This window comes from Antechinus flavipes, chromosome 2 (genome assembly GCF_016432865.1).
Source record: "Antechinus flavipes isolate AdamAnt ecotype Samford, QLD, Australia chromosome 2, AdamAnt_v2, whole genome shotgun sequence".
NCBI lineage: Eukaryota > Metazoa > Chordata > Mammalia > Dasyuromorphia > Dasyuridae > Antechinus > Antechinus flavipes.
In genome coordinates this window covers 498,767,280-498,789,372 of record NC_067399.1, presented here as the reverse complement: position 1 = coordinate 498,789,372, position 22,093 = coordinate 498,767,280, and the positions used below count along the sequence as shown (strand labels likewise).

The window sequence follows — 22,093 nt, the reverse complement described above, 5'->3', positions numbered from 1 at the left end:
TTTTTCAACATTGACTCTTGCAAAGCCTTCTGTTCCAAATTATCCCTTCCTTTCCCCCATCCCCTTCCCTAAATGGCAGGTAGTCCATTACATGTTAAATATGTTAAAATATATGTTAAATCCAATATATATGTGTGTGTATATATACATATATGTATGTATATATATATGTATATATACACACACATTTTTATACAATTATCTTGCTGCACAAAAAAATTAGATCAAGAAGAAAAAAAAAACTGAGAAAGAAAACAAAATGAAAGCAGACAACAACAGAAAGAGTGAAAATGCTATGTTGTGGTCCACACTCAGTTCTCACAGTCCTCTCTCTGGGTGCAGATGGCTCTCTCCATCACAAGATCACTGGAACTGGCCTGAATCATCTCACTGTTGAAGAGAGCCACATCCATCAGTATTGATCATCGTTCACAATAATTTCCTGATTCTGCTCGTTTCACTCAGCATCAGTCCATGTAAGTCTCTCCAGGTCTCTCTGAAATCATCTTGCTGGTCATTTCTTACCAAACAATAATACTGCATAATATTCATATACCACAATTTATTCAGCCATTCTCCAACGGATGGGCATTCACTGAGTTTCCAGTTTCTGGCCACTACAAACAGGGCTGCCACAAACATTTTTGCACATGTGGGTGCCTTTACCTCCTTTAAGAATTCTTTGAGATATAAGCCCAGTAGTAACACTGCTGGGTCAAAGGGTATGCATTGTAAAGGGCTGAAACTCCAAAAAGGCATGCTTGAATCAGACAACCAAGCATTTAAGCTAATTACCTATTGGACAATGATTCTATTAGCATATGTTTGGGAAAATGGCTCTTCTCACTGTTCCCTGGTGGCTCCATGTTTGGTATATGCAGATAATCATAGGGAGGATTAGGGGGTGGTATGAGACAAGCCAAACTCACTTTTTGGCAGGATGAGGAAGAGAAAGGTTGCTGCACAGCCTGTGGCAGTTTTGTCCATCTCCTTCACTTCTCCCCCTAAAGACTAAGGACTTTTACTTATCCTGACTCTGGCTGTTCTTGAGGCCTCCAGGGAGCTAGCCTGGTCTTTACAATGTATCATTTGATAACTTTTTGAGCACAGTTCCAATTTGCTCTCCAGAGTGGTTGTACCCATTCACCATTCCACCAACAATGTATCAGTGTCCCAGTTTTCCCACATCCCCTCTAACATGGGTGATTATCATTTCCTGTCATCTTAGCCAATTGAGAAGTGTGTAGTGGTATCTCAGAGTTGTTTTAATTTGCATTTCTCTGATCAATATTGATTTGGAGACCCTTTTTATATGACTACAAATCATTTCAGTTTCTTCATCTGAAAATTGTCTGTTCATATCCTTTGACCATTTATCAATTGGAGAATAGCTTGATTTCTTATAAATTTGAATCAATTCTCTACATATTTTAGAAATGAAACCTTTATCAGAATCTTTGAATGTAAAAATGTTTTCCTAGTTTAATGCTTCCCCTCTAATCTTGTCTGCATTAGTTTTGTTTGTACAAAAACTTTAACTTAATATAATCAAAATTATCTATTTTATGATCAATAATGATCTCTAGTTCTTCTTTGGTCACAAATTCCTTTCTCCTCCATAGATTTAAGAGGTAAGCTATCCTATGTTATTCTAATTTGTTTATAATATCATTCTTTATGTCTAGACCATGAACCATTTCGACCTTATCTTGGTAAATGCATGTATTTTGAAAAGAAAAAGCTTTAATTAAAAAAAAGTAAGGAAAAAAAGGCACCCGAGTGATTTTTTCATTTCCTTCAGCTCATTTTACAGATGAGAAAACTAAGGCAAACAAGATTAAGTGAGTTGCCCAGGGCCAAAGAGCTAGTAAGTACCTGAGCCCAGATTTGAGCTCAGGAAGATGTCTTCCTGGCTCTAGGCCCAGTGCTTTATCCACTACACCACTTCGCTAACCTAGGAAAATTTCTGATCAAGTACCTCATATTCTATTCTGGTAGAGAAGATGGAGAGTTAGAGATTAGTCAATAATATAATAAGATGGGCTTGGAACAGATTGGCTGGCTGGACTCAAGGAGCAGTTGTTAAATGATCAGTGCCAGAGGTCTCCAGTGTAATATCCTTCAGAATTTAGTCTTGACCCTGTGCTGTTTAACATTTTTTTACCAATAACTTGGAGAAAGACAGGAAGCCATGCTCAGTGAATTTGCAGATGATACAAAGCTGGGAGGGAGAGCTAACCCAGTGGATGACCATCAAGACTAAAGGATCTTGACTGGCAAGAACATTGGGTTGAATGTAATAAGATGAAATTCAATAGAAGTGAATGTAAAGTTTTCTGCTTGGGTACAAAACTCACAACTTAAAAATGGGAGAGGTATGCACTTTGCTAGCAGTTCTGAAAATGAGTTGGGGTTTCTGAACAGGTTATAAACTTCATACAAGTCAGTAATTGTGATGTGGCAGCTAAAACATTAATTCCATCTTGGGTTTCCAGGAACAGGGAGGTGATGGTCTCACAATTCTTATCTGGAAGATTGTGTGAATTCAATTCTGGGTCCTGTGCTTTGTGATGGACATTGATAATAAGCTGGAGTGTGTCCAGAGGTGGGAAAGTAAATACATCAGGAGAGTGAAAGATCTGGAGACCACGTGATAAGAGAAGATTAGCTGAAGAAAACAGGTACATTTAGGCTAAAGAAGGGAAGATTGGGGGGTGGGGGTGGGGAGGGAACATGATAGCTTGTCTTTCAGTGTTTAAAAAGGCTGTGATTTAAAGGAGGAACTATGTCAGAACCAGGAACAAAAAGTGGATGTAACAAGGAGGCAGATTTAGGTATGGTGTCAGAAAGAATTGCTTAATAATTAGAGCTGCCTCAAATAGACTACTTAGAGAGGTAATGGTCACTCCTTTGCAGTTTTCAAATAGAGACTGGATGCCATTTTGTGGGATGCTTAGCAGCAGGGTTTCCTTTCCCGTATGGGTTGGCTTAGATGGCCACTGAGGTCCCTTCTGATTCTGAAATCTATTATTCTGTGTAGACAGAGATGCCGTTACACTTTTAATTTAATTTAACAAGCATTTATTGAGTGACTACCATGTTTGAGTCATTGTAATAGGTGTTGAGGATTTGAAGGAAAAAACTCCTAAACTCTGTACTCAAAAGGTTTATATTCCACTAAACATGAGAAAAATAGCATATAAATAGATGAATAAAAATGTACATGTAAGTATATACATATATATAATATATACACACATGCATGCATACATACATTTGTATTTGTGTGTACGTGTGTCTTAGGTGGCTCAGACATTTACATGCTCTCCAGATTGATGGAGATTGTTTTTTCAGTGCTCCTTGCTTGCTGCAGGAGGGGTTGAGTTGGGAGAACCAGAGAGAAAAGGTCCTGATCTTCTGGCTTTGAGAGAAAAGATAGGGTTCCAGGGAGAGACTCCTTCAGGCCCCTAAATAGAGTGTGGAACCTGACTTTTCTCTAATTTCTTGGCCAAGTGACCAAGCTAGGGTCACACAAGTAGAAAGTAGCTGAGCTGGGATTGGTGACTCAGGGCAGCAAAGTGACCAAGTAAGCAGGGCACCAACCCTGGAGTCAGGAAGATCTGAGTTAAAATCCAGCCCTACAAAGTTACTCGCTGTGTGACCTTGGACTAGTTACCTTATCCTATTTGCCTTAGTTTGCTCATTTGTAAAATAAGCAGGAAATGGCGAACCACTTGGGTATTTTTGCCAAGAAAACCCAAACGGGGTCATGAAGAACTGGACACAAGTGAAGTGACTGAACGATAATAAATGTGCCCGGCACTGCGCCGACAGCTGGGGATACAACAGCAGCAGCAGCGGCTTCTGAGCCAAGATTGCAGCTCTTGCCAACATTCCCCGGTTGCCTCTTCATTTCTCTGTGAATGCTCTGTGCCCTTTGGCCTTTGGCAATGGCTGGAGGAGGGCGATTGGTCAAGTCCCAACCCTCCATTGCTGGGAATGGATGTGGTTCTCTGTGAACTAACGGGATACTCCTCCCCCACTCATAACTCCAGGGAAGGAGGTATGGGGGTGTGGAGGGAACACTATTCTGGCCAAGGTCCCAGAGGCCAGAATGTTGACCCAGCAGCTTAGGTGACCCACCCCCTTTTCTCTATAAACTGAAGACTTGCAGTTCCTCCTCTATATTAGGGAAGCATTAATAGGGTGTGGCATTATTAGGTTGGCAAACTATTGTTTTATTAAGAGATTTAAATCAATTATATATAAAGCTAGATTTCTTGTCTCAAAGGAACAAGAGGGGAATTCTCCAGCTTGGAAGAGAGACAGTGATGGAAATTTTGGGGGGCCTTTTTCTTGACTGACTGGAGCCCTTACATTTTTGAAGATTCCTCTTGAAATTTGGAGGCTGTAGAAAGAAAGATTTGTAGCATCTGTGCTCTGCAGGCATTGTAGAAAGAGAGAGAAGATCTTGGCTATATGGTCGGTTCTTCCGTAACTACATAGCCAAGTCCCACCTGACACTAGGTAAGTCAATTTACATGTCTTGTTCTCCTAGCTTCTTCAACTATAAAACAAAGGGAGTGGATAAGAGGATCTCAGGTACCTTTCAGCTCTTACTCTATGGTTTTACTTCAAAAAATGACCTCTAGCAACTTCCCAAGGACCAAGATATAAGATGTAAAACACAGGTGCAATTTGTTGGCCATATAAAGTCTGTTCAGCCTGATGAACATTAATCTGCATCTTCTATGTGAAAAGCAGTGCTATATGGGGGTGGCAGGGTAGTGGATATGTAGGGAGCTGGCCAGGGAGTTAGGAAGATCTGGAGTCAAGTCCCATCTTGGATGCATAGTACCTGTAACCCTGAGTGGGTCATTCAATTTCTCACTGACCCCTCAGAGAACCTCCTCTGAGACTATAAGCAGGTGCCATTCTGCACTGCTTGAGAGAATTTCCTCTGAGAATTATCTAGGCCAAATGAAATCACGGGACTGATTCCCCCCACACCAAAATGTGCTAAAATCAAAATTGGATGAGTGAAAAAATATTTGTAAATAATTATTATGAGGCAAGTACTTTACTAAGCCTAGGAATAGACATACAGAAAGACAGGCCTTGCTCTCAAGGAGCTTACATTCTTATAGGGTCAGTACATGAAAGGGAGGAGTGGACAGAGATAATATGGTTTAGAAAGTTCAGGAAGGATGAGTAGAGCCATTTACCAAGGGTGAAAAATGACAAAGACTTGTCCTCAAGAAAGCTATAATTTAGTTTTGGAAGTGGGAGAAAGATGGGCAAAATGCAAGCGAGACTAAGCTAAAATTAAATAAAATAGGGGATAAAAAGAGAAGTGGCTAAGAGATTAGGGAGGAAAGAATCACTTCTAGCTGCTACCTGAGTTTAGTATCTGAGCAAGGGCCTACAAAGATGGGAAGAATTTCAACAGTTAAAGAGTAGAAGGGGAGTACTCTTTGTTGTTGTTTTATTGTTTAGTCATTTCCTGTACAAATAATTGGAAATAGAAGACAGCAGAACAAAATCAAGAAGTCCAGTTTGACTGCAGTGGTGATATGTGTAGGAGAATAATGAAAAATAAGGAAAGAGGGTCTTGAAAGTCAGGGAGGTTGAAGATATTTGACAATTTTTGAGTTCTGGGAATGACAAGCCCAAGGTCTTTCTGGCACAAATCTGAGGGGTATAATTTGAAGGCTGGAGTGGAAATGAGAAAGCTAGGAGGGGATCAGAGCTTGAGATAGAGTGATCCACTAGTGGGTGCCTGGAAAAGAGAGGATGGGTATGATTTTGTGGAGACAGAATCATCAGGACTCTGCATTGCTATTGAATGGGAACTCTTTTAGAGATGGGAATATTCTTCTCCCCTTCCTCCCCCATCCTTCTTCTCCCTCTTTCTCCTCCCTCTTCCCTCCCCACTTTCCCCCCCTTCTTCCTGCTCCTTTCCCCTCTCTTCCTTCTCTTCTTCTTCCTTCTTTCTTCTTCCTTCTTTCTTCTTCTTCTTCTCCTTCTCCTTCTCCTTCTCCTTCTCCTTCTCCTTCTCCTTCTCCTTCTCCTTCTCCTCTCCTTCTCCTTCTCTTCTCCTTCTCCTTCTCCTTCTCCTTCTCCTTCTCCTTCTCCTTCTCCTCTCCTTCTCCTTCTTCTCTTCTTCTCTTCTTCTTCTTCTTCTTCTTCTTCTTCTTCTTCTTCTTCTTTCTTCTTTTCTTCCTCCTCCTCCTTCTCCTCTTCTTCCTTCTCCTCCTCCTTTTCTTCCTTATAGTATAGTGCCTTACATATAGTAAACACTTAATAATCTTTTTTTTGCTTGCTATATCAATGGTGAGAGGACAGGTAGGGATAGAGAAGAACTGACAATGATTTTAAGTGACAGACGATTGAAAAGAGAGGCAGGAAAGGTGGGATATTCTGTATTTCCTTTAGGTGTTCCTGCCTTCAGGAAGTTCTCTAACTGAATTAAACCTAAGGCCATCCAGGCAAGTTTGTTTCTTCCTTCTATGCAATATCTCTTCCTCCCATCCCACATTCAAACACCAGAGAAGCAGGTCTGCCTCCCTATCTGCCCCCTATATACTTGCTATATACTATATTCATTCTCCCACAGACAATATCTGAATTCTGAATTCAGCTGGAAGAATTAGCACATCATTCCCAAACTAATATATTTTTTGAAATTTCCATTTACTCACTGTCTCAGCAGCAATCCCTCTGCTTGCCTAACACACCTGGGCTCTAGAGTTCCAGATCCCAGAGACAAACATGGACATTATTTAAATGCTATCTTCACATTACATAAGAACCCACCAATTCCCTGGAAAAATAGGCACAGCCAGGTGTCCCTACTCTTGGAAACGTGCTAGATTGATCAGACTGTCAAAACCAGAAGGGATCTTAGATATCATTTAGTTCATTCTCTTTGTTGTATAGATGGGAGACTGAGAGAAAGGGAAATATATCTGGCCAGTGTAGCCCCTTGGGTTAGTGACAAGACTGGGACTCTTTGCACTGTATATGTCACTCAGCTTCATATTCCTTGCAATGAGGGGGAATCAGGTTCCAGAAAAAAAGGAACCTACAGCACAGGGCAGATGGACCAGGGAAGAGAAGGTTTCTAATAGGAGAAAGGAGGATGGCAGAGGCTTCCTAGGAGAAAAGGGAGTTCATGCTTGGGCAAATCCAGTGAAATTCTTGGTGCTTCCCCACCCTAAGGAAGCACTTGTCACTATCCTGTTTTCTTTCATAAGCTTTAATTTTGGCCTTTTGTCTGTGGGCAGAACTAGAACAACCAGCTGCTGTGTGGAGGAGATGGTCTATTTTGTTCCCTTAGCTTTGCTTATAGCAATTCCCTCTACCCTGGCAATATTCCTCCCGCCCATGTCCTTCCCTTCCTCCTCAGCTTTCAGCAGAGTCTTTGATTAGTTCCTCAAGTCTTTGTAGAAAGATGAGTCAGAAATCCAATCGGCTGCCACATCCTGCCTCTTCCTACATCTCTTGCATCTCCCCCCTTCTCTCCCCTTGCATGGCCACCATTTAATTCAAGCCCTTATCATCTTTCATCTGAACAACTAAAGGAATCTTCTAATTGGTCTCCATGTCTTTATTCTCTTCTCTCTCTAATCTATCCTTCACATAGCTCACAAATTTACTCCTAAAGCACAGGTTTCAATGAGGCATCCCTCCCCCCTTTACTGAATAAACTCCAGTGACTTCCAGCTACCTCTAGGAATCAAAAACAAATTCTTTGATTTAGCTCCTAAAATTCTCTACCATCTAACCCCAACCAGCCTTTAAGGCCCTATTACATGTTCCTCCCCTTCACGAACTTTGAGACCTAGCTACACTAGTCTTACTGTTCCTCCTGGAAGGAGGCACTTTGTCTTATGGCTTTATCTTAGGCTTGGAACACAGAGCCTCCTTTCTCTTCCTCCAATCCCTTCTTTCCTTCAAGGATTACCTTGAGTCTACCACTACACACCTGTCAAATTGGCTAAGATGACAGGAAAAAATAATGATGAATGTTGGAGGGGATGCGGGAAAACTGGGACACTGATGCGTTGTTGGTGGAGTTGTGAACGAATCCAGCCATTCTGGAGAGCCATCTGGAATTATGCCCAAAAAGTTATCAAACTGTGCGTACCCTTTGATCCAGCAGTGTTACTTCTGGGCTTATACCCCAAAGAGATACTAAAGAAGGGAAAGGGACCTGTATGTGCCAAAATGTTTGTGGCAGCCCTGTTTGTAGTGACTAGAAACTAGAAATTGAATGGATGCCCATCAATTGGAGAATGGCTGAATAAATTGTGGTATATGAATATTATGGAATATTATTGCTCTGTAAGAAATGACCAGCAGGATGAATACAGAGAGGCTTGGAGAGACTTACATGAACTGATGCTAAGTGAGATGAGCAGAACCAGGAGATCATTATACACTTCGACAAGATATTGTATGAGGATGTATTCTGATGGAAGTGGATTTCTTTGACAAAGAGACCTGAGTTTCAATTGATAAATGATGGACAGAAGCAGCTACACCCAAAGAAAGAACACTGGGAAACGAATGTGAACTATTTGCATTTTTGTTATTCTTCCCGGGTTATTTTTACCTTCTGAATCCAATTCTCCCTGTGCAACAAGAGAACTGTTCGGTTCTGCAAACATATATTGTATCTAAGATATACTGCAACATATCTAACATATATAGGACTGCTTGCCATCTAGGGGAGGGGGTGAAGGGAGGGGGGGGAAAAATCAGAACAGAAGCGAGTGCAAGGGATAATGTAAAAAAATTACCCTGGCATGGATTCTGTCAATATAAAGTTATTATAAAATAAAATAAAATATAATATAAAAAAAGAAAAAATACCTTAAAAAAAAAATAAGGATTACCTTGAGTCAAGGTAGCAAGCCCACCTAATATGTGAAGCCTTTCCTGATTCTCCCAGGATGCTAGTAGTACCTCCTTCCACCAACTATCTTGTATCTATTTCTATATTCCTATAATTTGTGATATCTCCCCCACTAGAAATCAGGGCCTAGAATATTATGGTACCTGGAATGTGGTAGGTGCTTAATAAATACTCGTCAATTGGTTGAAATTTGGGTAGCAAACTGCCTGTGCAAGAGCCATTTCCCAGAAAGGAAACTCTAATATTCAATATTCTAAGGTATCTCCCAGTTCTGACATAGAACTTTCAGTCTATCATTTTAAAAGTCTATCATTTTAATTTTTTGATTAATTTTTGATTTTAAAATTAATTTTTGATTAATTTTGATTTCACTAGTGATAACGTGTACCCTAAAAGTTTTAGTACAGGAATTTTTTCTACTACTTTTCCCACCTTCTCTCTCTTCCTACCTATTTCATTTTTTTTTTAATTAAATAACTTTTTATTGACAGAACCCATGCCAGGGTAATTTTTTACAGTATTATCCCTTGCACTCACTTCTGTTCCTATTTTTCCCCTCCCTCCCTCCACTCCCTTCCTCAGATGGCAAGCAGTCTTTTACATGTTGAATAGGTTACAGTATATCCTAGATACAATATATGTGTGCAGAACCGAACAGTTTTCTTGTTGCATAGGAAGAATTGGATTCAGAAGGTATAAATAACCCGGGAAGAAAAACAAAAATGCAAGCAGTTTATATTCATTTCCCAGTGTTCTTTCTTTGGGTGTAGCTACTTCTGTCCATCCTTGAGCAATTGAAACTGAATTAGCTCTCTTTATCGAAGAGATTCACTTCCATCAGAATAAATCCTCAAACAGTATCATTGTTGAGGTATATAATGATCTCCTGGTTCTGCTCATTTCACTTAGCATTAGTTCATGTAAGTCTTGCCAGTCCTCTCTGTATTCATCCTGCTGGTCATTCCTTACAGAACAATAATATTCCATAACATTCATATACCACAATTTACTCAACCATTCTCCAGTTGATGGATATCCATTCATTTTCCAGCTTCTAGCCACTACAAACAGGGCTGCCACAAACATTTTGGCACATACAGGTCCCTTTCTCTTCTTTAGTATCTCTTTGGGGTATAAGCCCAGTAGAAACACTGCTGGATCAAAGGGTATGCACAGTTTGATAATCTTTTGAGCATAATTCCAAATCACTCTCCAGAATGGCTGGATGTGTTCACAATTCCACCAACAATGTATCAGTGTCCCTGTTTTCCCATATCCCCTCCAACATTCCACATTATCTTTCCCTGTTATTCTAGCCAATCTGACAGGTGTGTAGTGGTATCTCAGAGTTGTCTTAATTTGCATTTCTCTGATTAATAATGATTTGGAGCATATTTTCATATGTCTATAAATAGTTTCAATTTCTTCCTCTGAGAATTGTCTGTTCATATCCTTTGACCATTTATCAATTGGAGAATGGCTTGGTTTCTTATAAATTAGAGTCAATTCTCTATATATTTTGGAAATGAGGCCTTTATCAAAACCTTTGACTGTAAAACTGTTTTCCCAGTTTATTGTTTCCCTTCTAATCTTGTCTGCATTTGTTTTGTTTGTACAGAAACTTTTCAATTTTATATAATCAAAATTTTCTATTTTGTGGTCAGTAGTGATCTCTAGTTCTTCTTTGGTCATAAATTCCTCCCTCTTCCACAGGTCTGAGAGGTAAACTATCCTATGCTCTTCCAATTTATTTATAATCTCATTCTTTATGCTTAAGTCATGAACCCATTTTGACCTTATCTTGGTGTACGGTGTTAAGTGTGGGTCAATGCCTAGTTTCTGCCATACTAGTTTCCAATTTTCCCAGCAATTTTTGTCAAATAATGCGTTCTTATCCCCAAAACTGGGGTCTTTGGGTTTGTCAAACATTAGATTATTAAAGTTATTGGCTGTTTTGTCCTTTGAACCTAACCTATTCCATTGATCAACTAGTCTATTTCTTATCCAATACCAGATGGTTTTAGTAACTGCTGCTTTATAATATAATTTTAGATCTGGTACAGCCAGGCCACCTTCATTTGATTTTTTTTCATTAATTCCCTTGAAATTCTTGACCTTTTGTTTTTCCATATGAACTTTGTTATTTTTTCTAGGTCATCAAAATAGTTTTTTGGGAGTCTGATTGGTATAGCGCTAAACAAATAGATTAATTTAGGTAGTATTATCATCTTTATTATATTTGCTTGCCCAATCCAAGAGCATTTAATATTTTTCCAGTTGGTTAGATTAGACTTAATTTGTATGGAAAGTGTTTTGTAGTTTTGCTCATAAAGTTTCTGATTTTCCCTTGTGAATAAGAAATTAAGCTTTCTTATTAAAAATAGTAATATCATTCAAATCTAATAGGCCTGAGTCCCTAATTTGACCGTTCCTTGGACCCTGTATGTTCTTGGCACTAATATCAGGAATTCGCCACTCCTGGAATTGTTTATGCTCAAAGGTAGGTGGCTCCTCCCTTGAACATAGACATTTAATAAATGACATGTCAAGCCCAGGGTCTGGAATACGTCAATCGGGATATGGTTAGGGATAAAATAGTAACTTTAGTTACACTACCTGCATATGTTGTGGATACACGCTAAAACCCCTTAGGTAACTAATTTTGGCTGAGGGCCTTTTTTGTCTAAAAAACATATAAAAAGCTTGTGCTCCAAGCCACAGCCGAGCTTCACCCATGGAAGGATGCTTCACGTGGGAATCTTGTCCCAATTCAAGTTGATCAGGCTGAAACGGGGCTCCCAGCCATCTGAGATTAAAGGTTCCTTTGAATTGGTGAAGTATGTTCTTCCTCTATTCCTTATATTTCTATCTCTAATTATTGTATTTTTAATCATTTGTATTATAGTATAGTGTGTGTGTGTGTAAATCAAAGCTATCTGTGCCCTTGCCTGTTTGAATAAATTGATTTTTTTTTACTTTCACTTTTATACTTTGAGTCTCAGAGCATTATTTATAGGAGCGAAACGAACATTCTTAAATTTCTTAAGACATAAATTGGTGACGAGGATGGGATTCGCTATATAGATACCTCTGGGATTTGTTGTTTAAATGCCTCTTTTTAAGAAAAATGTTGAGCCCCCAGCCCCTGTGAAAGTTCCAGGCTGGGAGGACCTTCCCTTCTCCTCGCTTGCAAAGGTGTGGTCACAACATACCAGCCCCAGCGAGGATTGGGGAAGTAGAATAAGGAATGGGAAGCCTCCACAATTAACTGCATGTTTAACAAGTATACCTATTAAAAGGGGAAAGAAATGAACGGAATATGCAGGAGAGGATGGGCTTTGTTAACGGCCTCTAGGACTGTATGCATGGAATTAGAAAGGAAAGAGGAAGGAAAGATACAGATGGAAAAGGAAATGGTGAGCTGCAAGGGCGTATGTTTATGTTACAATGTCAGAATTTTATATTGGGAAATTAATCCTGAGAAAATACAGGGACCTGCTCAGAGTGTAAAATTTCTAGGGATTGTTTGGAATAAAGGCCATAGGGAAATATTGCCAAAAGCTAGACAAAAAATATTGGACTTTCCCCTCCCCGAGATAAAAAGGAGGCCCAAAAGTTTATAGGCTTATTTGGATTTTGGAGAAATCATATTCCTCACCTAGGCCAAATTTTACAACCCCTATATAAAGTCACTAGGAAGAAATATGAATTTGAAGGGGGAGATAAGGAGATACAGGCCTTAGAACAAGCTAAGGCTGCGATTCAAATAGCCTTGGACTTGTGGCCTGTAAAAGAGGGACCTGTAGAACTACAGGTATCTGTCCTAAATGGATATGCAGATTGGAGCTTGTGGCAAAAACAGCAGGGAAAAAATGTTCCTTTGGGATTTTGGTCCCGAAAATTGCCCCCTGCAGGACAAAATTATACTCCTTTTGAACAACAACTGCTGGCGGCATATTGGGCATTAGTAGAAACTGAACATTTAACTTTAAACCATGAAGTAATCCTAAAGCCAGCTATACCCATAATGAGCTGGATTTTGGGGACACCTGCCTCCCACAAAATTGACATACTCAAGAATCTTCTATAATTAAATGGACGTGGTATTTACAAAGTAGAGTAAAAACGGGGAGGCAGGGAGTGTCTGCTCTACATGAGAAAATTTTAGAACTTCCAAACCAGCAGGAATGTGTAAAAACACCCAGGATATATGAGCAGTCCCCAGTATCTTGGAATCAAGGTTATGATTCTTTGACCAAAGAGCAAAAAGATCATGCCTGGTTTATTGATGGTTCAGCCAAATATATAGGCTCTAAAAGATATTGGAAAGCCATAGCATATAATCCAGCAAAAAATACTGTTTTGGAGACTACAGAAGAAGGTCAAAGCAGTCAATGGGCTGAATTAATGGCTGTCTATCAAGCCATAGAGAATGAAAAAGGCAATCAATGTCACCTATTCACTGATTCACGGGCAGTGGCCAATGGACTAGTGGTCTGGATGCCCATGTGGAGAGAACATGATTGGAAAATACGGGATAAGGAGGTTTGGGGCAAGAAATTGTGATTACAAATATGGGATTGGTGCCAGAATACTAATGTGTCTGTTTCATGTAGATGCCCATGTAAAGACGGATTCTGTGGAACATGAGTATAACGCCCATGCAGATGAATTGTCCAAAATACAAGGAAAAGCTCTGCAGGTGGTCCCCACTAAAGATAATGACCTAATGTTAGGGAAATGGATTCACACTGCTGCAGGACATCTTGGCTCACTTGCCTCTTACAGGTGGGCATTAGATAGGGGAATCCATCTTCCTCTTGATTTACTTAAGCAAATATCTCAGGAGTGTCCTCAGTGTCAGCTTTTTAGTCAGCACCCTTTGCCTAGAAGGGTGACTGGAGAGCTGGCTAGAGGGACTTTACCTGCTCAGATCTGGCAAATTGATTACATAGGCCCCTTGCCTATGAATCAAGGGTGCCAATATGCCTGTACTTGTGTGGATACCTACTCTAGGGTACTCATTGCTTGCCCATATAAGAAAGCTACACAAAAGAACACTTGTAAAACCTTAGACATTGTTTCATTATATTATGGCACCCCCATGCAAATTCAGAGTGATAATGGCACTCATTTCAAAGGAAAAGAAATTGAGTCATATTGTAATTATAATAATATTGAATGGATTTATCATATTCCTTATTATCCTCAAGCAGTAGGACTTATAGAAAGAATGAATGGATTATTAAAGGAAAAGTTGAAAAAATTAAGTGACAGTCATGATTTGAGAAAATGGAAAGAAAATTTATTTGAAGCCCTAAAGCAATTGAATAATAGACCCCTGGCTGATGGAGAGGGTACTCCTTTATCTAGAATGATGACCCCTAATTTACAAATAAGGAAAATGTCCTCTTTACCCACTATTCAATGGTGGACCCTACATGAAAATGCTAGACAACCTTGGCGAGCTTCATTAGGATCTGCGGGATAAGATTTGTATGTGATTCATGATGTGAATATTCCCCCTCAGAGCCAGCAGTTATGTCATATTGGTAATGGCATTAAATTGCCCTTTGGATATTATGGACAACTTTTCTCTAGATCTGGTTTAGCTTTGAAGCATCAAGTACATGTACTGGGTGGAGTTATTGACAATGATTATAGGGGTGAAATTAAAGTTTGTCTACATAACTCCCATGCCAGTGAAACTTATTTTTGTAAAGTAGGAGAAAGAATATGTCAATTAGTAATACTACCCTATTTGGAAGGCCAATGGACCCAAATAAATCAATCCCCTGATGCTATAGAAAGGGGAGGACAAGGATTTGAAAGTTCCAACAACATTTATTGGACTCTCGAGAAAATAATACCAGGTACTAAAGTAGGAGTAAAAAGGCATCCCACTGATAAGCTTAGGCCAGCTGAATTAATAGCCCAAGGAACTACTAATACTGCTATTGTGGTGTATCCTGATGATGACAATTGGTATCATATCCCACTAACCCAAATGTTTTTGCGAAATTAAGTGTTTTATGGTGCTCCTTGACTGTCCTCATGTTGGGGCCTGGACTATTGGATTGCCTTTATATCCATGGGAACACTCTCCAGGTGACGACACCGTGAACTATTTACCTGCCGATCCATATAATAGAAATATTTCTTTGTGGTGGACCTGCCCTGCCAATCAACCTTGCCAAGTTGGAAGGTGGCATTTGCCTTCAGGATCGTAGTATTGGGTCACTTGGAGATCAGTTTTTCGTATTTTTAAATGTAACCAAATAAATGGAAACATCACAGTAATCCCCAAAGAAAATGTAACTCTTTTATGCTGTTTTTCTTATTTGAATTTTCCTATTCCTTCTTTATATCAAAGTGTACTGTTAGATGCTATGAAAGAATGTAATAGAAGAAAAAGAGCCTGATATGATACTTTGCTTGGTGGAGCTGGAACTGGTTTGGGTATAGTTAATTCCATAGATCTTGAGACACTGGCCAGCAGACTGCGCAGTGCTGGACAAGATGTATCTCAAGCTTTGACAGTAAATGCACAATGGCTACCCACAACGATCCTACCCCACCAAAATACCTTGCAATATCAAGGCCAATTTTTACAAGTTTTTAATGACAGCACCCTCACTAGCCTAGGCCTGACTGGAAATATCAGTGCATTATTCAATTGGACTAAATGTTCTTTACAGAATATGTATACCCTAATACAAAAGGAAAACGCTCAAAGATTGTTACAGGAAGGAGATCCTCAAATACGGGGATCCTTGTTTGATTTACCAAAAGCATGGAAAAAATTACGTCCTGAAAATACTAGGTGTACTTCTTTTTGGTGTACCGGGACTATTGTATATTATCAAATTAAAAATTGGACTGTTATGTGTCAATTTCATGTAATCCCTTTTGTCTTACATGGTTACTTTGCTTTGCCTCATATATATGGAAATTATATAGATTTGCATAATGTTACTCATACCTTGTCTGATTGTACTGAAACTAACTAAGGCATCGTTTGTGGGATGATGCCCCTGCAGATGGAGCCCTGCCTTCTCCCACACTCTTCCAATCTTTGTGACTTAACCTGGTACCCCTTAAACAACTTCTTTAAGCTATATGAAGTTTCTGCCCAACACCTATGTGTGGTGTCTGATAGCGATACTGATCTAGCCTCTGTTTCTCAAACTCTCCCTTATTCTGGATGTTTAACTGGCAGGGTGATGTTTTCTAATTTCCCCCTGATACAGATGTTGATGTTTTCTTCTTACACTGGCAGGGTGATGTTTTCTAATTTCCCCCTGATACAGATGTTGATGTTTTCTTCTTACACTGGCAGGGTGATGTTTTCTAATTTCCCCCTGATACAGATGTTGATGTTTTCTTCTTACACTGGCAGGGTGATGTTTTCTAATTTTCCCCTGATACAGATGTTGATGTTTTCTTCTTACACTGGCAGGGTGATGTTCTCTAATTTTCCCCTGATACAGATGTTGATGTTTTCTTCTTACACTGGCAGGGTGATGTTCTCTAATTTTCCCCTGATACAGATGTTGATGTTTTCTTCTTTTTCTAATTTTCCCCTGACCACTGATGTGATACAGAATTTGACTTGGGTACCCAAACTGTTACCTCTTCCTCATGTCTCTTTGTCCCTACAATCTTTAATCAATATTCTAAATCAATCTCATGTCCTGAAGCAGCTATTACAGTCTAATCAGCGCGCACTAAATGAACATCGAATTCAGACTCATACAGTAGCAGGACAACTACTTGAGGCCTCACATTTAGTAACATCTGACACTAATCATCATTGGTATGATTTTCTTTTTAGATCAAATAGCGCCAAGATATATTTTAATAGTTTAGCTATTCCTATATTGTTGTTAATGCTGTTGTTATTAATTCGATGTATCTGTAATTGTTATATGTATCAGAAGATGAAATTAATCTATTCTAATTTTACCCTATTAGCTCAGTCCTCTGATTATTTTCATGATATTAAGGCCAAATGAATAAGAAATTAAGCTTTCTTATTAAAAAATAGTAATATCATTCAAATCTAATAGGCCTGAGTCCCTAATTTGACCGTTCCTTGGACCCTGTATGTTCTTGGCACTAATATCAGGGACTCGCCACTCCTGGAATTGTTTATGCTCAAAGGTAGGTGGCTCCTCCCTTGAACATAGACATTTAATAAATGACATGTCAAGCCCAGGGTCTGGAATACGTCAATCGGGATATGGTTAGGGATAAAATAGTAACTTTAGTTACACTACCTGCATATGTTGTGGATACACGCTAAAACCCCTTAGGTAACTAATTTTGGCTGAGGGCCTTTTTTGTCTAAAAAACATATAAAAAGCTTGTGCTCCAAGCCACAGCCAAGCTTCACCCATGGAAGGATGCTTCACGTGGGAATCTTGTCCCAATTCAAATTGATCAGGCTGAAACGGGGCTCCCAGCCATCTGAGATTAAAGGTTCCTTTGAATTGGTGAAGTATGATCTTCCGCTATTTCTTATATTTCTATCTCTAATTATTGTATTTTTAATCATTTGTATTATAGTATAGTGTGTGTGTGTAAATCAAAGCTATCCGTGCCCTTGCTTGTTTGAATAAATTGTTTTTCTTTTACTTTCACTTTTATACTTTGAGTCTCGGAGCGTTATTTATAGGAGCGAATCAAACATTCTTAAATTTCTTAAGACACCTTGGCAGATAGATTCCTAAATATTTTATACAATCAGTAGTTACTTTAAATGAAATTTCTCTTTGTAACTCTAACTGTTGGGTTTTGTTAGTGATATATAAGAATGCTGATGACTTATGTGGGTTTATTTTGTATCCTGCAACTCCTATTTCATTTTTAATGCATTATCTTTCCCCAGTATAATGTAATCTCCTTCCGGGCAGGGACTCTTTCTTTTTGGCTTGTATTTGTTGTTCCAGAGCTTAGCACAGTGCCTAATACATAGAAAGGCTTTAATAAAAATTTTTTTTAAAAGGAGATAAATCGATAGTATTTTATTTTTACAATTACATGTACAGATAGTTTTCAAAATTCATTTTTGTAAGATTTTGAGTTCCAAACTTTTTCTCCCTTCCTCCCTTCTCTCCCTTCTCCACAAGATAGCAAGCAATCAGATATAGGTTATATCTGTACAATCATTTTAAACATTTAATAAATACTTTTTGACCTGGCTGTGATGCTAACAGGTGGTTTATATTAACTAATATTACATTATAAGGCTTTAAAGCTTGCAAGGGACTTAAATATCTCCTTTCAATCCTATGAGTTAAGTACTACATATATTATTATCTCCAATTTACAGTTAAAATTTGTAATTGTAAAGGAACTTGAGACTCCAAAAATGTTAAATAATGTCCCCACGGACTCAAGGAGTTAGGAAATATCAGAGGGCAGATTTGAGCCATTGTTTTTGGATGTGACTAGATCCAGCTTGCCAGATACCACACCAAGCTGCCTTTCCTTCTGTGACTGACAGTTTATCTGTATCAACAGAGAGCCACCAGAAGTTTTTGAATGGGGAAGCCCTTGGATATCAGAGTCTGGCAGGAGAGAAATTAGAACTAGGGAGAAAAATTGAGGAAAAAAAAAAGATAAAAAAATAATCCAGGAGAGAGTGGATGAATACCTGGACTAATGTGTGGACTGTAGTGATGGAGAAGAAGTAACATACCCCTTTCTTTGTATCCCCCAGCGCTTACTTAGCACAGAACCCGGCCCACAGTAGGAGCTTAATCAGTGCTTGTTGCCTCCACTTGACAATTTGCGTGTCCAGGACGTTTGAGAGCGGAGGGAGAACGGGGAAGACTAAGGGACCCGGCGATCCGTTAGACTGAAGAATCCTGCCTAAATGAGGAGGCAGTTCTGGGGCGAGGGCGGAGCCAGCCCCTCCGCTTCTGCGCTCCTCCCTCTGTGAGCCGGCTGGCCAGGGCCGGGCTGGGCGGCGTTAGGACCTCGCTCTGCTCGCGCTCGGGCTCTGGCTCCCGGCTCGGGCTCCGGCTCCAGCTCCGGCTGCAGCGGGGCCTGGGCCAGGAGCGGCTCCGGGGCTGCGGAGGCGCGGGGGGCCCGGCTGCAGCGCCATGTGAGCGGGACCGGGTACGAGCGCTCCCCGGGGGAGGTGAGCCAGGGGCGGAAGACGCATGGAGAGGGGGGAGCCTGGGGCAAAGATGTGCGGAGTTGGGATGGGGGTGTGTGGGCGGGGGCAAGGGAGGGCTGGTCCTGGAGCGTGGAAAATGGGATCTCTGCCCCGATCTCCCTCCAACTCTGTGCCTAGCCCTCAGCTGCGCTTCGGAATCCCCCGGGCGCCGGAGGCAGCCTCCACCCCAGCTTGACAGCTACTGGGACTGAGAGGTGGACCCTGCCCCCATCCAAGTGGAGAATGGGTGAGGGGAGAGGGCACGGCCCCTGATGGAAGGAAGGAGGCGGGCAGAGAGGGGGGACTCCAGAGCTCCAAGCGGATAAAGGGAGGGTTGAGAGCTTGTCTCCCTCCCCCCTCCCTTTCCTCTTCTCTTATCAGTCTCCCCATCCTGGGTCAGCCTTTGCTGCTTTATCCGATCCTCCGCCCCGGGGCTATGGGCTGCTCCTCAGAGTGCCTGCTCCGCTGTGTTCCTGGGCGGTGATCTTTGCCCCCACATTGGGGTGCTGACGTTTTCCACTCTGGATGGGCCCTCAGGCTGTCCAAAAACTTGCTGGCAGCGGGTAATCCCTGGGAGGAGCTATGGGGGGTGGGGTGGGAGGTATAGTGGGAGTGGAAGTGTAGTGCCCTAGGGCCAGAGTGCTAGGGGGGTTGGGGGGTTGGAAGGGTATGTGGGCAGTGACAACCCAGAATGCACTGCTCTAGGGTCCCCCCCTTCTGCTTTCCCCCCTCCACTCTTACTGGGGCCACTAAGAATGAGGGAGAGTTCTTGGTGCAGAGTCGGGGCTCCCAGCGGCCCATGCCTGGAAAAGGAGTGGAGTCTCTTGACCCAGATGCTACTTCGTGGAGGGGGTGGTTTTGATGTTTTCCCTTTCCCCCTTCCCCTCCCAAATCCTAACCCCCAACTGCTTCCTGCCTTTTCCTGATGTATTTTTCCCCTGAGCCCTCCCACTCAGGGACTTTGTGCTCCTCCACTTTGGGGAGGGGGGTGGAGAACAAGGGAGAGAACAGGATATGGAGGGGTTGCGAGAGCTGGAGCTTGGGGCTGTAATGGGAAGGAATGTTCTGAGTCTACAATCCCAGCCTCCCACACACCTAAGGCATAGAGGGAGGAGGAGGGGAGAGAAGATAGGAAGGGTAAGCTCTTTAGTAGAATAGGGGTGGGGGCCACATAGCCATCCAGGGTCCCACACAGGAGGACTATCAGTTCTTTTTGGACCTCTCTTTTGGTTTTCCTCCTTTGTCCTCTATTTTACTTTATCCTACCTACCAGTTAGCACAAGGAAAGCTCTGGATAAGTCCTGGGTTGGGGGGCAGAGAATTGAGGGGCTGTGCTGGTGTTTTTAGGGAAGTATTCTGGCCAGCCAACCCTGGTTTGGAAGAGAGGACTCCTTCCATCTGGGAAATGCGTGGGAACCATGAGAAGCCTGAATTTCCCCACCCCCACATGAGAGGGCGAGGGGGCCCTGTTTTCCAGGCATGGTACATGTGATCTTTCAGTTGGCAGGGAAGCTCTACACAGAGAGAGCTGTCACCTGACCTAAGTTTTAGTTCTAGTTCTGCTGCTAACAATTGGGCATTACAATACATTAATTGTATAGGGCCAAAACAGTTTGACCCTATAAGATTCAATCCAACAAACGCTACTAAATGTTCAGCTACTATCTGAAAGATTCTAAACAGGTCACTGTTTCTGTGGGCTTCTGTGTCAAATGATCTGGTTGGATCGTTAGGCTGTCTCCCTTCTGGATCTAACATTCTGTGTTTTAAGGGCTTTCTAGCTCTAATACATTAAGAGCTTAACCAGCTCTAATATTCTATGAGTCTTGAATTAATTTAAGTTCTCTCCAGGTATTCTATTTGATTAAACTAGACATTGTGCTGAGTATTCCTTGCTCGTTCTCTTATGGACCTGGTATTCTTCTCCCTTAAACCCCTCATACCTACCTCTCCTTCCCTCAATTTCTAATTCAATTTCCCTGGTCGTTTGGTTGTTGCTTGGGTAATCGGATTCACTTAGGTAGGTCATGCTTCCCCTGCTGGTGTTTGAGAGGATCCCCAGCGATCAGGGGTTCTAGCCCTGGCTCTTATGTTTATTCACTATGTGACTTAGAGATTTTCCAAACTTAGGGGACCCCTAATTCCCTCATCTATTAATCAGGAGATTGGGTTAGATGATTTCAAAGATATTTTTCAACTCTAACATCCTCTGATTCTATGTGGGTATTGGCAACTTTGAGTATTTCTCCAATTGTAAGGGCCAAATCCTAGAGAGAAAGGTGGAGTGCTGTTGGGGGTAGGCACAAAGGACCTGGCCATCTAAGAAAGATGGATTGGACAGTTAGGGAATTCCTCTGGGAAATAGGAATATTCATGGTCTGTGATTTTAGAATTATTAAGTATATCTTTTATTAAGCATGGAGATGAAAAAGGAAGGAAGGGAAAAGGGATTAACTAAGGAAGAAGGTACATTCTCTAGGGATGTTTCAGGGCCCGGAGAAAGAGAGGCATATGGTTAAAATATAAAATTATCCTGACAATCCCTGGCTTGTTCCTTCTGTCTCCTCCTGGGGGTCACCAGGGCCAACTAACTCTAATTTGGGGGTGTCCCCTACGCTAGAAAGACAGGGGCACAATTTTTGTTCAGGGTAAAGAGTTAGGGATGGAGGCCAGAGAAGGGAGAACGACACCAATATTAGCTCAAGACTCTTGTGAATTGCTCCCAAATGGACATGTGGGGTTGGCTGATTTTTCATCATGGGGTCAGTCAATGGAAATCCTAGCTCTCTCGGTGGCCACTTTAAGACCATTTCTCCTCTGCTATGACTATATGGAGGAGTTGAGCCCTTTCCTGTTGGCTTGCAGGTGTGACCCTCTTTCCCCCTCCCCCGGGTGACCGGAAGGCTGTTCCTACCCCAAGATTGCTGGAGAGACATGAATAAAAACAAGGTGAGTGCCTCATCCTTCTCCTGGTCTGGGCATCTTGCTGGACTCTTGAACTGCTATGC

The 22,093-nt window shown here is 41.2% G+C and overlaps 1 protein-coding gene across 6 annotated transcripts in view; it reads left to right on the top strand.

Moving 5' to 3' along the window:
• The first annotated feature begins 4,382 nt into the window (after nt 1-4,382).
• Nucleotides 4,383-22,093, top strand: part of ST6GALNAC6 (ST6 N-acetylgalactosaminide alpha-2,6-sialyltransferase 6) — a 28,159-nt gene continuing 10,448 nt past the window's right edge. The window contains exons 1-2 of one of the 6 annotated variants that reach the window (XM_051980051.1): nt 4,383-4,527; nt 21,951-22,034. In XM_051980051.1, the coding sequence (XP_051836011.1) occupies nt 22,020-22,034 (15 nt within the window). In that variant the 5' untranslated portion in view covers nt 4,383-4,527; nt 21,951-22,019. Of the gene's footprint in view, nt 4,528-11,736; nt 11,758-17,337; nt 17,421-18,889; nt 19,068-19,103; nt 19,333-21,950; nt 22,035-22,093 lie in introns of those variants that run through there. The other 5 variants (XM_051980054.1, XM_051980052.1, XM_051980050.1 and 2 more) reach the window with 5 other exon arrangements.